General features: G+C 36.4%; 1 protein-coding gene across 3 annotated transcripts in view; it reads right to left on the bottom strand.

The window, feature by feature from the left end:
* Positions 1 to 16,866, bottom strand: part of LOC150107659 (calmodulin-binding transcription activator 2-like) — a 790,456-nt gene that overhangs the window by 21,436 nt on the left and 752,154 nt on the right. For all 3 annotated transcript variants that reach the window (XM_090391992.1, XM_090391993.1, XM_090391994.1), the window contains one exon: positions 9,122 to 9,196. In XM_090391992.1, the coding sequence (XP_090248118.1) occupies positions 9,122 to 9,196 (75 nt within the window). The remainder of the gene's footprint in view (positions 1 to 9,121; positions 9,197 to 16,866) is intronic.

The following is a 16,866-nucleotide window of genomic DNA, read 5'->3' as shown; positions in this document are numbered from 1 at the left end:
TACTATTGGTCTTAAAGGTATATCTGTCTTGTGGATCTTTGGAACACCATATATTTGGAACAACATATGGAAGAGATTCACCGACTTCCAACTTGGCGAAATATCTCACCAACATGATCTCACAACATATAGGAAAAACATCTTCCTTCATAAAAAATAGTAAACATTTCATAGAAAAAGTGAAAGATATACATATTGGTCCAACAGACATCTTAGCAAGTCTCGACATTATCAGCTTGTTTACAAACGTCCCGAGACAAGAAATTTTGAATCTCCTAGAAGACCTCTTCCCTCCGGACATCTTGAATCTTCTTAAACACTGTATAAACAATACTTTTTTCACCTATAAAGATAGAATCTGGGAACAAAAAGAAGGGCTGGCCATGGGTTCATCATTATCACCGGTATTAGCAAACCTATTTATGGAAAAATTTGAAAACAATGCTCTTAAGAATCACCATAAAAAACCAAAAATATGGCTACGCTATGTGGACGATATTTTCATCATATTCAGTGGAACAACAGATGAACTTATCAATTTCAAAGATTATGTCAACAATTTGCACAAAACCATAAAATTCACTTTAGAACAAGAAAAAAATAAAAAACTTCCTTTTCTGGATATTCTATTAGAAGTTAATGAAGAAAGTAAACTCTCCTTCTCAGTATATAGGAAGCCTACAAACACTGGAAGATTTCTAAATGCAACCTCACACCACCATCCTTCACAAAAAATAAGCTTAATTAAAACTCTTTGAGACAGAGCATACAATATCTCCAGCACACAAGAAAGATGTAATGAAGAACTAAAATACTTAACACAAATCCTCCAACAGAATGGATATGAAACAAAAACCATCAAGAGAATCCTTAAAATGCCTCCAGCTAACAACACAATAAAACAGGATTACAAAAATGCAATCTCACTTCCTTATATCAAAAATGTTACAGACAAGCTAGCCAAATTAATGAACAAACACAACATAAAAGTAGCCTTCCTTCCTATGGAGAAAATCTCAAGATTCCTACATCCACCAAAACCACCTCATCATCCTCTTAAAAAACCAGGAGTCTACAAAATCCATTGCTCTTGCGGGATTTGCTACGTAGGACAGACAGGAAGATCTGGAGAAATACGCATGGCGGAACACCAAAAAGACATACAATACAAAAGAGAACAAAAAACGGGTCTTGCTTTCCATACCACTTCCACTGGACACGATGTACTCTGGCAAAAAACGACGATGTCATACATAGAAAACAACAGTTATATAAGAAAATTTAAAGAAGCTGCTAATATGCTAAAAAACCCAACCCAATGCAATAAAAATCAAGGTTTAATTCTCCATCAAGTGTGGTCAGCTCTAATAAAAAATCTATCTCAATCTGAGCTCGGACTGTATGAACGAGAACAAGCACACGTGACATCATCCAGTATTGTTCAACGTGAATAACGTTATATATCTGCATTCTGTTATTTGAGTTTTATGAATAGCCAGACAGTTATGATTTGTATTTATTAATTCTCTTGTTTAAACTTTAAGTTATACTATTTGCCCCCTGAAGATGTAAATCCTACGATTTATGAAACTTGTCGGGAACTATTATTTCAGTGTTTTATAGAACTGAATAATAAAAAAATGTAGTGTAATCACCAAAATATGTCTTTTGATAGTGCATAGCATTATACATGTCCACAAGGAGATATGCTTTGCATTATGGGATACTAAGGCAAGTGATGTGAAGTTTGTCCACCCTTGCCACAAGTTGCCCCAGTCCTGAAGATCCTTCACATGCAAACTTTGTATGCTTACACTTGGATAAAGGATTAAACGAAATATATAATTTATAGTCTGACCAAGTGGAAAAAAATTCCAACATCATTCTCTAATCCATAGTAATTTATTAATAAGGTGTGACACCTTTTGGCAACTTGTATAGATAAATATGGCTTCTGCATTGCATCAACCTTGGTATCGCCTTTGGGTCTGGCTTCTACTGAAGAGACCTCAATAAAGGACAAAACTGGTCTGGGTGGCGACCCTTCCCATAATGCGTAGCATTATACATGTCTGCAAGGAGATGTGCTTTGCATTATGGGATACTAAGGCAAGTGATGTGAAGTTTGTCCACCTTTGCCACGAGTTGCCCCAGTCCTGAAGATACTTCAGGCGCAAACTTTGTTTGCTTACACTTGGATAAAGGATTAAACTAAATATATAATTTATGGTATGACAGCTGTATCTTGGCTACTGTGCACAGGTTTGGTCACTTCGGTTTCTTGAAGATAAGGAGATAGTTGAGAGAATCCAGAGATGAGTGACAAAGCACCATAACAGGTTGGTGGAATGCTCCATATGAGGACATACTGAAAATTAGTGGATTGCAAAGCTGCATCATAGAAACTTTTAAGTTAGTAAAGATCTCTATAAATACTGACACAAAAGATTTTGTTTTTTAATACAAGAGTACAGAAAGAACTAGGGATTACTCCTGAAAGTTGTGTAAGAGTGTGGTTAGTAAGGATGTGCAGACCAGACTTTTCCTTGGAGAGTGATGAATGACTGAAATGGACTGCCAGAGGTAGTTGTGAATGCCCTGTGTGAATAAGGGTTAGAGTGCATCTCCTGCAGGGAGTCCTTGATTCCATGGAAATGCATGAGTGATAATGTCAACAGATTATATACTTCATGTGGAAACTTCACTTGTTTGATCTCGGGTAAAGAATTAAAACAATTTTTTGTCAAGTATAATTTCAATGCTAAAATGAATCTTGACATGTAAAGATAAGGAAGTCATTTTGTCTCTTTACAAGGCCTCGATGAGAACTCGCTTGGACTGCTGTGTGCAGATCTGGTTTCTGTGGTAATCTGATACAGTGGAGAGAGCATTAAAAATGATATCAGGATCATGGAAGATAGACTGAGCTACTATCAAACAAGAGAGAGAGAGAGATGTCATGGAAACTCACAAATTTCTGAAAGGGCTCATACAGGATATCAGTAGATAGAAATTTTCATTTTATGGAGGGTGGGGAAAGGACATCCTTTGCAACTGAGAATGAATGCTATTGGAGGTAGTGTGAATGAATTTCAGAACAGGTATGAGAGATGGTGTGGCTGAAACCATGCTATCTGTCATACCAGTTCCTTGGAGGGGCTCCCTTAATAATAATGGAGCTTGTGTCTTACACCAGATTTTACATCAAACCATCTTCTTTCATCTCCTTCAAGTTCTAAGCATGATTTACAACTTAAAAATATACTACGTAAATATAACAAAAAAAATAATATTCTTGTTTTAATCCTTTACTGAGCATAAGCAAATAAAGTTTATGCATAAAGTATCTTCACAATTAGTCTACTTGTACAGTACGGGGCAAAAAAAAAAGCACTGAATAACTACAACGATATATGTTATGAAGTAAACAGGTTTATTAACAAAGAAATATATCTTTACACCTGATGATATGTACATCCACAACTATCAGTGTAATCTTGGTGGAATAAAGCATTAACGATGGTAGATTATGTGCTTGTAATGGCACTTTGTCTTTCCAGACAGGTTTCATAGTGCATGCAAAGGTTCTCTGTCATCTTGGAGAAAAAGGGCAAATGAGGATGTCCTGGACATCCTCATTTGCCCTTGAATGAAAATGAAGATGTCCTGGACATATTACACAATATGTCCAGGACATCTTCTGGACATATTGTGTAATTTTATCCCTTAAGTCATCAAAGTTGGAAGGCAGGTCAGGGTGAAATACTGTGAACCTCAGAATTAGTCCTCAGGGGAAGTGTTCTGATAAATAGGCTTTAGAATCACAGGATGTGTGTTAGATTGCTCTGTCCTGTTGGAATACCTGTGCACAAAATGAAATGTTTTTTTTTGCACAACACCCTATGCAAATTCTAGATAAATGAAACCAACACATTCTCAATTAAGCGTTCGCTATTCAAGGTCATGGTTACACCACCCTCTTCAATGAAGTAGGACCCAACACCATGGGGTTACCTTCTCACTGTGAAGAGGTTTCTCTTGAACAAATTCAGTCTCGAGAAACCAAGTAGGACCCAATTGTGCCATGGACAGAAATCACACACCATGCAGTTACCTTCTCGTTGTGAAGAGGTTTCTCTTGAACAAATTCGGTCTCAAGAAACCAAAAAACCTGTAGGTTCCATCCTTAGAATACTGTTCATGTTTGGGATGTCAAGGTCATGGTTACACCACCCTCTTCAATGAAGTAGGACCTAATTATGCCATGGACAGAAATCGCACACCATGCGGTTACCTTCTCGTTGTGAAGAGGTTTCTCTTGAACAAATTTAGTCTCAAGAAACCAAGAAACCTGTAGGTTCCATCCTTAGAATACCGTTCATGTTTGGGATGGTGCACCTGAAACCTCCCTAAAATTCTTGATCCTGTGTGAGAAGAGCAGCTCAGCTTGTAGGACACTCACAGATATGCTGTTTTAGCTCTGTGTCTCTTTACCAGCCTTCCACAGTTACTGTCCAGGGACCTGGCAGCCATTGTCCCTCTGCTTTCTGCTGGGCCAGTTAAAACAAGAGAGAGAGAGAGAGCAGCAGCTGCTCAACTTTCTTTTTCAGCACAACTACAAATGCATTGAATTTGCTTCTCATTTTTTTCATATACCTCTGTTCTCCGGAAAAGTCATCCTCATGGGGATTCAATTATTAGAGGTGTGACAAATGAGAAGATGCATGAGGTTTGATTTCCTGGAGGCAAAATGAATAGAGTGATTGAGGCATTGGATATGAGGACTAAGAAAGCAAAGGAGTTGGTAGTGGTAGTAGGAATAAATGACTTGACTGGGAACAAGGATAATGTAACATTGGATATCAGGAGATTGTTGAGAAGAATAAAAGATAATAGTGTGATAGAAAGGCAGTCAGTGTGTTGCCCAGATGTGACAGTGATGAGATGAGCCCGAGAGCAATAATTATGAATGATATATTAGCAGAAATGTGTGAAGAAAAAGGTTTGCCGTTTGTTAATGTGTGGAATGAGTTTGAAGGAAGAATTGAACTGTTTAAGAGTGATGAACTACATTTGAATGGTTTTGGTGCGAGTCATTTGGAGAGACTGCTGCTGGAAAGGAGATTAATGAGTACAAAGAATGAATCTGATCATGCAAGAAGTGATGTGAAAGAGAGAGATAGTAAGGATGGAAAGATTGAAGCGGTGCTTATGAATGAAGAAGAGGGTAACATGAGTGTAGAGAATGAGAGAACAAGTGTGCAAGACAAACAGGGAAATGGGAAGACAGGGAAACAAAGAGTGAGAAAGGCTGATGCTCAAAGAGGATGTGAATGTATGTGTAGACAAAAAGGGAAGGGAATCCTGGGATCTAGAGAACACAGCTGGATTTGAAGAATGTTCTGAGAGAAAATAAGTGGTATCAATGAAACTTGGGAATGAGCTGTTAAGTTTGTACATGGAAACAGGAAGTTGTCAAGAAATATAAGAAACAAGGGAAATCGTTGCATTAACTGAGTTTGTCCACCCAAAACTTGTTGGAATAAGTGAGACATGATTAGATGAGGATGACATCCTGACAGGAATAGAGATGGAAGAGAGTACAATGTATGTCATGAAGATAGAAAGTTTAAAAAGGGAGGAGAGTGCTGTTGATGATAGGAAAGAGTTATGTCCATACAAGGTAGAGATGCAAGAGGGAAATAATGGCAGTGGTTTGAGGCAGAATGGTGTGCGATAGACGTGAACAGAATGAAATAATTAGTCGGATGTTGCTATACACCTGGTAATGTGGAAGGCAGTGACCATGAAATGTATAATCAAATTACACAAGCAAATAAAAAAAAGGGATGATCACTTTCAGCGATTTTAATTAAGGCAATTAGACTGGGATGATGAGATAGCAAACGCAAGTAAAGAAAATGAGTTTCTCGAGATTTTGTATGTAAAAGAGGGCACACAAGGATTGAGGGGCTTAGATTTGATCATTTCATCAGAGGATGTTATAAATGAGGTGTCAAATCACCCTCCAGCTGATGAGAGCGATTATAAAGTGATTAGTAGGATGGTTGCCAGCAGCATGAGGAAAAGGTATATGTGGAACTACAAGGCTGGTGATTATGAAAAGCTCAGGAGATAGGTTGCAGCTGTAAAACAGAATGAGGAGTTGGGTGGAAAGGCTGCTTGGGTGATATTCAAGAACTATCTAGTAGAAGGAATGTCTAAATATATTTCAAAGGTCAGAATATTAAATAAGATAGGTGTGAAATGGATGAAAAGAGATTAAGCATGCAACACAGAGAAAAAACACATTATGGAGGGTGACCCAGTTGGTAAGAGTTGCAAAAGTGCAGTATGGGCAGCAGTTAGTGAAGCTAAAAAAATCCTAGAGAGTTCTTTCAATATGCAGCCAGCAAAAAAAAAAAAGAATGATTATGGAAGGTTGACACTGATTGTAGAAAATGGTATAAGAACAGCTGCTGAGGAGGATATAGCTGAGATATTTAATGAGCAGTTCACTCTTGTGAATGTGATATCATGGAGAGTTTGAGAGCAGTGGATGGTGATGAGGAGAGATTGACTGTAAGTGAGCAAGAGGTATATGGGGAATTAAGCAGACGTGATGATATATCACCACGTATTTTGAAGGAACGTGCCAGGGAATTGACATATTTATTTAATATGAGTCTTACATTGGGTCAAGTTCCAAAGGAGTGGAACATATGTAAGATTGTGCCACTTCTTAAGGAAGCTGACAGAATTCATGCATCAAATTATAGGCTTATTTGTGTGTCAGTTGTTATGGTTAAAATGTTGGAGAAGCTCAGTAGAACCAGGATCCAGAATTGGGTTGACAACAGTGGTATTATCTTTGATGGACAGTATGGATTTGCTAAAGGGAGGTCATGTTTTAGTAATCTAATTACTTATTACAATAAGGTGACAGCTTTGTTGGACAAAGGAGATTGATACACAGTAGTATACTTAGATTTTACAAAGGCGTTTGATAGATTACCACATGATAAGTTGATAGTCAAATTAGAGTGGGTGTGGTTGGATATTAGACTAGTGCATTGAACTTGAAATTGGCTATCTGATAGGTATCAGCAAAGTTGTGTATGGAGCAACATCCCAGAAGAGGAAAGTCACTAGTGGTGTGCTGTTTAAACTGTAATGATATTGGGGGAGATTGAGATGGGAATATTCGGTTGTTTGCAGACGATGCAAAGTTGGATAAACTGTGAGGAGTGGAGCAGATGTTCTAGCCTTACAAGCAGACTTGAATAGATATGGGAGTAAAGATGCCAGTTCAATGTTGTGAAACATAAGCTTCAAAAATTCAGGAAATAAAGATGTGATATAGAATTTACACTTGGTGGGGAGAAACTGTTGGAGGTGGTGGAAGTAAAAGATCTTGGGGGGAATAGTGGATAAGGATCTAAAATTCAGAAGGACAACACAACGAATTCTGAGAATCATGCAGAGGACTCTGACTAGAAGTAAGCAGATTCTGGTTCCATTGTATAAGGCCTTGATTAGGCCACATATGGACAAGTGTGAACAGATTTTGTTACCTGGTTTTCAAAAGGATGAAGAGATGTTGGAAAGGGCCCTGAAGCAATTGGCTAAAGTAGTTTCTGATCTCTGGAATGTTGAATATGAAGAAAGGTTGAGAAGATACCCCCAATCTTTCCACAGATAGGAGGAAGAGGGATGATATGGTAGAGATGTACAAGTTTGTAAAGGGGTTGCTACAGGATTAAAGGTGAAGAGGTTTTTCATAAAATGGTGGGATAATGGGGAAGAACAAGGGATCATCCCTGGAAGCTATATAAGGAGGGTATGAGAAGCAGGTTTCCTGCATGGAGAGTTGTGAATGATTGGAATGCATTGCCTGAGAGTGTGGTCTGCAGAGAATTTGAAAGCGTTTAAGGCAATGTATGATGAGCTGTGTGTATGACTAAGAGATCTCCTAGATGAGTCTTTGACTCCATGGGGTCTTAGGTTAATAATAATAATAATAAAATGTTGATAGATTTTTTCCTTAATCCTCATATACACCCCATACATGGCACTGATGTGCTATAGGTTCTTCTATCTTGTGATAATTATAATAAAAAAAAAATAGTACATCATCATATTATTGATTATTCTGATACAGAGATAGTTATTCTATAACTATCTCTAGATCAGAGATAGTTATAGATTAGTATATCTTTTAATGTCCTGGAAATAGGGGCTGGGTAGTGGTGGGTTTGAAATTTGAAACTTCATCTACTCACACTGCTGCTGTGGTTTTTAAACTTTCATAAGTGACAATCAGAAAACTTTATGACAATAAATATTTAATACAAAGAAATGGACTGTTAATTGCTTGTGTGTTCTCCACACACATGCAATTAACAGAAACCTTCTTCTGAATTCACTGGAGGAAAAGCATGTGGCATATAAAACTGCCTATATTAGCTTTAGTTGAAAAGTCCTTATAAATGCTTTCTCTTTCTCTCTCTCTCTCAGTGCTCGATAGAATTAGAGCTCAGTTCTTTCTGAGCCTTCATAGCTTAGTGGGTATAGACGAAGCCCTTTCATCAGTAAAATCTGGGTTCAATTCCAGTCCATAATGTGACATCATGGTGGTCAACCTCCTGGATGGAGATGACACATAATGATGATCTTTCTAATCAAGCAGAAAATGTTGTAGTGTCTTTACAATGTATTATGGGAGGAGAAATATCCTGAAAATATTAGATGCATTTTACTGGTGAAATGCAAAGAATGGTATACATTCCAAGGTGTATCTCATGATTATCACATAAAATTTTTTAACATATAATAAAAAAAAAATAAAAAAAACCAGTGTAAAACACTGCAATACAAAAATAATATAAAAATTCGGTAAATAGCAAATAAATAATGGATAAATCATATGAATCCTGATTGTATGAAGAAGCAGAGCACTATTTCAGAACAATATTTGTTTTTACACTCACCGTTTTTCCACTTACATAATCCCAGATACTAAGGCAAGCACAAAAATAGAAAAAGAACAATTAGTCTATACACTGCTTATAATGATGTCTTATAAAAATAATGTTTAATAAAATCATGACATACAACTTACTTATTTTTGGATTGTCTCATGAATTGTTGTATTTTTCGAGCTGCTTGATGCTGTCTTCTCTGGGAATATGTTCGCCTAAAAGAAAGAAAAACAAATGCCATTAATCTATAATTACTAATGGGAAAAATAAGCACACCTGTAGCAATTTAGGAGAGGGACACTAAAGGTTAGCCACCATCTCTGGCTTCCTTTTTAAATCCTTAAAAGCTTCATAATTACATTACTTTCTCAAAGCAGAAATGTAAATTTATAAAATTACATTTTTATCATTAAAAAATTATTAATATCTGCAGTCAAGAGCAAAAATCTATAATTAAGGAAGTTTCCCTTAGAAAGTACTTAATGATCCTGTAGCAGTAAACTCAATAAACAATACAAAAAAAACCTCTCTCTCTCATACTTGTGAAATAAAAGTAAATGGATAATGCAATACAAATGAACTTTTTACATTAAATATCCTTGGCACTCCTGGGGGGGGGGTATATTTTTGAACGTATCTAGATATCAGTGTCATATATCATTGTCAAGTCCATTGACAATGATATATGACAATGGACTTGACAATGATATATGACACTGTCAAGTCCATTGAAGAGCTTCTAGATATGACCATGGAACTGTAGAACTGCTTTGGCAATCTGTTGAACTTTGATGGAGTAGAGCTTTTCTCTATGGTTATTGTCAATTTTCTGTAGAGCAGCAGCAATTGCTGGACAAAAATAGATATGGGCAGGTGTTAGTTCAACTCCTGGACAGTTCTTGCATGCTTCATAGCTCCTACTACTGTCTGGCTGGATTTTCATGCCTTTAAAATGTTCTGTTCTTAGACTGATGATGATTGTGGTTATTTCTCTATTTTTGTTAATTTAACTGATTTCATTCTTCTTCTTGAGTGTTTGTTTTACCAATATTTTGGCAACAGAGTTAGCGTAGTTAGTGGGTGTAATTTTTGAGGTAAATGTCTTGCTTCTTTAGCTAGACTGTCTGCTCTTTCATTGCCTTCAATATTTACATGGGCTGGTATTCGTTGCAGTATACAGTTCTTATATTTCAAATTTAACGTTGTTAGTTGTTCATGAATTTCTTTTGTGAGTTTTATGCTTCAAGTGCAGATTTAGAGTTGCTGTAGATGGTTATTCCTTCTGTAATGTTTATTACTGGATTAGAGAGATAGAACTTGAGAGCTGTTTGTATGGCTGAAGAGCATCTGTTCTGATCAATGTCATATGAAGAAACAAAGTGAAGTGGCTTCAGGACCATCACCTATTATTGGCATGGTAGTCTTGCACCAGGCAATGAAATTCATATCCTACCTGCAACTACTTATACATACTAGAAAGATTTTTTGTCAATTTTTATCTGATGTAATATTTCATTATAGACCTTGTAATGGTATAACTTAGCAGCACTGATGATAGCTTATACAAGTAAGGTGGTGAAATGGGACTATTAGGAGGATAGGTTCAATAGTGTGTAGGAAATTTTCTCTACACCTGTAAAACAGATTTAATTTGTCGAACCAAAAACAAAATCAGCTCTCATGCAAGTAAACATTACTATTTTATTTGTACTACTACTGCTACATATGGTAGAGGCATGTGGGACTGCAATGGAACAAAACTTGATTACTATTTAACATGTCACACATTCAGGAGCAACTAAAACATGCCAGAGACAGTAAATGATGGTAAATGATGTAAATTTCCATTAATAAGTCATTCTTCTAAAACAGAGAATGAGATTAAATTAAGATTCTGTAATTCTTATGGAATAATTGATGTCTTAGTGAAATATTGTATGGAACTTATTACATGGATTTTTATGAATTAATAATAAAATTTATTCTCCACAACAGCAGAGAATGAACATCAGTTAAAAGAATTAACAGACAGACTTTTTAATGCATTTAATGAATACAGATTAAAGATCAACACTCCATTCACAAATCAAAAATGATATTTTTGGGTAAAAAGCCAATGAAAATTTCAGTTAATGAGAAAAAATTGGAAGAAATAGACAGATTTATCTACCTGGGAAGTACACAACACAAAAATTGTCAGTCTAAATATGGTATTAAAGCACACATTGCTAAAGCAGCTGTTGTTTCCCTTCAGAGGTTACAGCCAATTCTGGAAGGACGATAAAATACAGTGCAACTAACTACAAGACTCTGCCTCATCGACACTCTTGTTAACTCAGTTTTACTTTATAGATTTGAGAGGCACATTGCTAAAGGAAGATAAGAAAAGGCTATTGGCCTTCAAGATGAAGTGCTATAGAAAACTTTTGAAGATACCATACACAGCACAAGTAACAAATGACAAGGTTAGAAGGAAAATCCATTCCATTGCCAGAACCCAAGAAAACATCATCACTGAAATATGTTGAAAACAGTTCTGGTGATTGGGCTACATGGCTAAATCAGACAGTTTACCTCAAATAGCACTAGAGGGCTTGACTTCTGTAAAAAAACACAGGAAGTGACCTAGAATCACCTGGATGGATATCAGAAAATGGACTAATTCTTCGTTTCCCACCTTGTTAAGGGAATCCCAAGACAGAAACATACACTATGGGTGAAGAAGAAGAAGGGGGGATGCTACTAACTGCATCTGAGTCTTTTCTTGCTATCCTGGCATTCAACACCTGTTCTACTAGCCTATCCTCACCCATTTTGTTTAAGGTGGTATGGTCTGTTGATCATAATACCTTAGATTAGCTCTGCTAATGCATTATTAAAAGCTGTGTCATGTCCTTTTTGAATATAATTTTATTATTATTATATCATTAAGTTACAAGACTCATAGTGGGATGCTCACAAACAACATAAAGTATCGTACTTCTCCTTAAAGCTATTCATCCTATTGAGTGATGAATTTTCCATGGTCAAACCTCCATGCAAAAAAAGTGACTTTTCATCCTCTGACTCACCATCCCCTTTCACAACTTCCAAGAATGGACCCTTGTTCTGATATATGAAAAGTCTCCCCAGTTCTATACACAAGACTCTGTAGTCTGCATGCCCTCCCGTGCATTCTCATAACACACATTGTAGAGTTCTGATATTATTTTTGTTATCCACCTCTACCCTCTCCAAGGTTAATATGTCCTCTTCAAATCCTGGTGACCACAATAATCCAGATGTGGACTGATCAGGACTTTATACAATGGCACCACCTCTCTTTTATCTCTACTGGCCAAGGTCCTTCGTGTTCCAGCAATCCAGTGGGTTACATTCACTACCTTTGCAATATGTCCCTTGAACTTCAAATTTCTATTGACTATTACCCTAGGATCCCTTGTCTCCTCCACTTCCTCTAGTATAGATCCATAAATGAAGTATGCAGCCTCCTCAGGTTACTATTACATGTTACTTGCAACATTTGTCCCTCAAGAATTCCAGAAATTTCATTCTTTCTATTATATGCTGTTTCTCCTGACCGATTTATACTGCTATAGTTAAAATCTGCCATAATGATCACTTGCTTTGCACTTGCAAACTCTCACTAAATATCTTGTTCTGCCTACCTCCACTTCACACCATAAACTTTCAAACTTTTTGTGCCATTTCCTTCCAAATTTTCCACTCTGAGACGACTCAAGTCATTATTTATCATAAGTAACACTTTACCATCCTGTTCACCCTTCCTATCCTATTGAAATATGCTATATCCTTCTACACTATAAACTATGTTTCACTGATTCCAATAATGCTGAAGCTACCAATGCCACAATTCCTTTATTTCTGACACTCCTAACATTTATATAAAGAAACAATGGATTATCACCATATCTATTATTTATTATTTATTCCCTACTACTGCAGACATCTATAATATCCTTAAGTTTTCATGTCATGTTTATCATCTCCGATTCTTTTTATAGTACTCTTTCCTCTAATCCTAAGCTTTTTCAGCCTTCAGAACATTTTGTCACATTCCTATTTATCTTATATATGATTTCCAAAGCCTTCCCATGTCTGTTTAACTATTTTTATACATACACTTTGCTCTCTTAAATTTTTCTCTGTTTCTTTTGTTTCATGGTGTTCATTTTTTAATCTTTGACAAATTCATCCCATGCCTATCTAAGTGAATCAATCAATCAATTAATCAATGCCTACCAGCCTGGCAGGCCGAGTGGTTAGCGTATCCGCTCTCCAGCCAAAAGGCTGTGGTTCGAATCCCGCTGTGGGCATGATGGATGTTTGTGATTGTCTTTGGAAATACCAGTGGTGGTGATCGGCGGTAGATGGCATTGGTGTAGTTGCAGTCAGTTGGTGGATTGAGTGGCAGAGACAGGAGTTGTAGAGTAGGTTCCCTCCCTCAATGAGTCTTTGGACTCCCTGGAGGTGTCTAATAATAATAATGTTGTTTTCTTCAGTTTGCCACTGGGACTCCAGTGATTTGATTCTCATTTGATCCAGAATTTGATTCTTGTTTTTGAATTGTTTCATTTTTTTCTTGAATAATATTTATATAGTTGAGGCTATAGTTTACCTGCAGAAGCTGCTCAACTTTAACTCTTTTTTTTTATAAATTTCTTACATAGTACTCATTTCAATGTGATATTAATTGTTATCCTACTTAAAACTAAGTGATCACTTCCAATTTCAAATTCTCTGTATATATACTTTTGTATCCTGAACCAGCATGAGGATATCACTACATTTCCTATATCTTCTTTTTCTTTTCTCCATGTCAACTTGTATCTTTTTGTTGGAACATGCTGTTAGTAATGACCAGTTTGTATCTTGAGCAGAAATCCAGCAGGTATTTACCACTGTTATTAGTCTTGCTATTTTCTCCAAATTTTTCCAAAACTTTTCTATAAGCCTCTTGAGATTCATTTCCTATCTTTATATCAGCTACCTGCTCTAATGACATGAGAAATTCTTCTATTTCTTCTTTAGAAGAACCTTATGTGGGATTCTCGGCACAAATAAGTTTCATTGTCCATTTTCCCCTTTTGAAGTTATTTTTTCATCTTCATGTTTGGTGTTGAATGCTACTCCTTTCTTTTCATTGATCATTGTTGCCTGAATATCACATCCTATATTTATTATTTAGTAGGATCTCACTAATACCAATTATGTTCGTGTGTACTTTTTCCAGGTCTCCTGCAAGTTTGATTTCCTTTCCATTTGTACTCCTCATGTTGATGGTTCCTATCTTAGCCTTCTGATGCTGAGATTTGTTCTTCTTCTTCTAGATGTTAAGTTGAAGTTTGTTCTGACATCACTATTTGCTTGGTTCCTTGATGAAAATAGCAGGGACCTTGTTTAACCAGGTAACACTCCAGTTGGGATGAAATCTTATCATGTTTATTTATGGTTTAGGTGAATAGTGAGTCCAGTTTGGTTGGCTAAGTCCCAAATTATTATTTTTTATGGCATATCCATGGAGTCCGGATTAACCATTATACCCACTAATCCTATCATACCTCTCTTTGAATCTTTTAATCTTTGAAAAATTCGCTGTCAGGGAACTTACAACCAATCTGGAAATCCATTCCACTCACTCACCACTCTCCATGTAAAAAATCTTGTCTGCACATCCCTACTAACGACAATCTTACAAAACTTCCACGGATGACCCCTAGCTCTCTGACTCATATATTGAAAAATTCCACTTGCATCAATTTTATAAAACCTTTTAATCTCTTAAAAGTTTCTATCATGACTTCTCTTTTCCGCCTATCAACCAAACTTTGTAACCCACAAAAACCTTCAACTTATCCTTGAAGAGAGTACCATCTTGATCACTCATCTCTGAATCTTCTTTATCACCTCCAGGTCCCCAAGAAACCCAGGTGACCAAATCTGTGTGCAGTAGTCAAGATGTGGCTGAATCATAGCCTTATAAAGAGGGATCATAACTTTCCTATCTTTACTTGTTAGTGTGTTTTTTTTTTCAACATCCAAGTAATCCTTTGAGTTATTTTACCAACTTTTGCAATATGTCCTCTGAACTGCAACTCTTTGTCTACCATTATCATCATCATCATCAAATTCCTACCATTACTACATGAAAAATTTACATCATTACTAACTTCCTATCTACAATTTTCCTCCAAATCAGTCTATGACTTGTCAAGACTCCAACATTACCAGATCTTATATTTCTATCGTCTAAGGCGCTTTGTACTGTATCAATCCACCTATATCTTGGTCTTCCTCTGGGTCGTTTTCCTTCCAACTTGGCAGAGAACAATTGTTTTGCTAATCTTTCTTCTCCCATTCTATTTAAGTGACCATACCACCTGAGATTAGCTCTGTTAACACATTCCTGGATGCTGACAATATCACGTTCTTTCCTAATATTCTCATTTTTAATATGATATTGCCATCGATGCCATCAGTTCATGCCTCTAATCTTTCTCAGGACTCTCATATCTACGGTCTCTAGTCTTTGGTCAAGTGTTTTACTTCTGACCGAGCTCTCAGATCCATAAGTTAAAACTGGTTTGAACAGTGTCTTGTATACAGTGTAATTTAGTGTTCCAACTAATTTCTCTCTTATTCCATATGAATTTATTCAATTGACTTCCTACCATACCAGTTTTGTTGATTCTGTTGTCTATTTCCATATTTAATTTACCATCTTCACTAAAAATCATGCCTAAGTAGCTGAAATGTTTCACTTGTTCCACAGGTTCTCCATTCACAACACAGTTGACATTTTCAACAATTCTACCTATTTTCATTGTCTTTGTCTTTTTATTGCTGACCTTCATACCATATCTATTACAACAGTTATTCATTTTAGTCAGAGAATCTTGCAGACTTGTAGCGGATTTATTTAGAAGTATAACATCGTCCGCATAAAGAAAAGAACTGACATTAACATCTCTAATTTTGATATCATGTTTAATACCACTTTCCTTCATAATGTGATACATATAATGAATAACAGAGGGGATAATGTACATCCTTGTCTCACACCAGATTTAACATTAAATCATCTTCCTGTACTTCCTTCAATTCTAACTGCTGATTTACAACTCAAATAAAGACTAAGTATTGCTTGATATAATGCCCCATTGACACCATATAACTGTAGCGTATTGAACAGCTTCTCTCTTGGCACCTTGTGATATGCCTTTTTGTTATATTCCCATGATTTCTCCACTATTTGTCATAAAGTGAAGATCTGATCCTGACAGCTTTTATTTGACCTGAATCCAGCTTGTTCTTCACCAAGCTTTTCTTCCACAATTCTTCTCAACTGTTTCTCAAGTATACTTGCATATATCTTACCAGGAACACTCAATAGGGATATACCTCTGTAATTCTCACATTCAGTTTTATTTCCTTTTTTATATATAGGTACTATGAGAGCTCTACTCCAATCACTGGGAATTCGTCCCTCTGTCCAGGCATTCTGAACTATGCAGTGCAGCCACTGTAAGACTTTAATAACACCATACTTCAGCATTTCTGGTCGAATATCTTCTACTCCTGCTGCCTTTCCACATTTCAAGCCTTTGATGGCTTTTTCTACTTCAAGTATAGATATGTATTCCTGACTACATGCCTGGTCAGTGTTTTTTACCACTGTGCTGTCATCACTGCTTGTTTCATTTAGCAGTTTTTCCAAGTAATTACTCCATACTTCAAGGATATCTTTTTCTCCCATTTTCATTTCACCTTTATCATCTCGAACTCCTTTTACAGCACTCTTTCCTGCATTCCTAAGATTCTTCAACAACCTCCAGAATATTTTTCCACCTTCTTGATATTTATT

The sequence above is a fragment of the Typopeltis vanoorti genome, chromosome 4 (assembly GCF_054136105.1).
Source record: "Typopeltis vanoorti isolate ZY-2024b chromosome 4, IOZ_Tvanoo_1.0, whole genome shotgun sequence".
Classification (NCBI taxonomy): domain Eukaryota; kingdom Metazoa; phylum Arthropoda; class Arachnida; order Uropygi; family Thelyphonidae; genus Typopeltis; species Typopeltis vanoorti.
The sequence above is the reverse complement of the archived record's forward strand: the minus strand, read 5'-3'. Positions and strand labels throughout refer to the sequence as shown.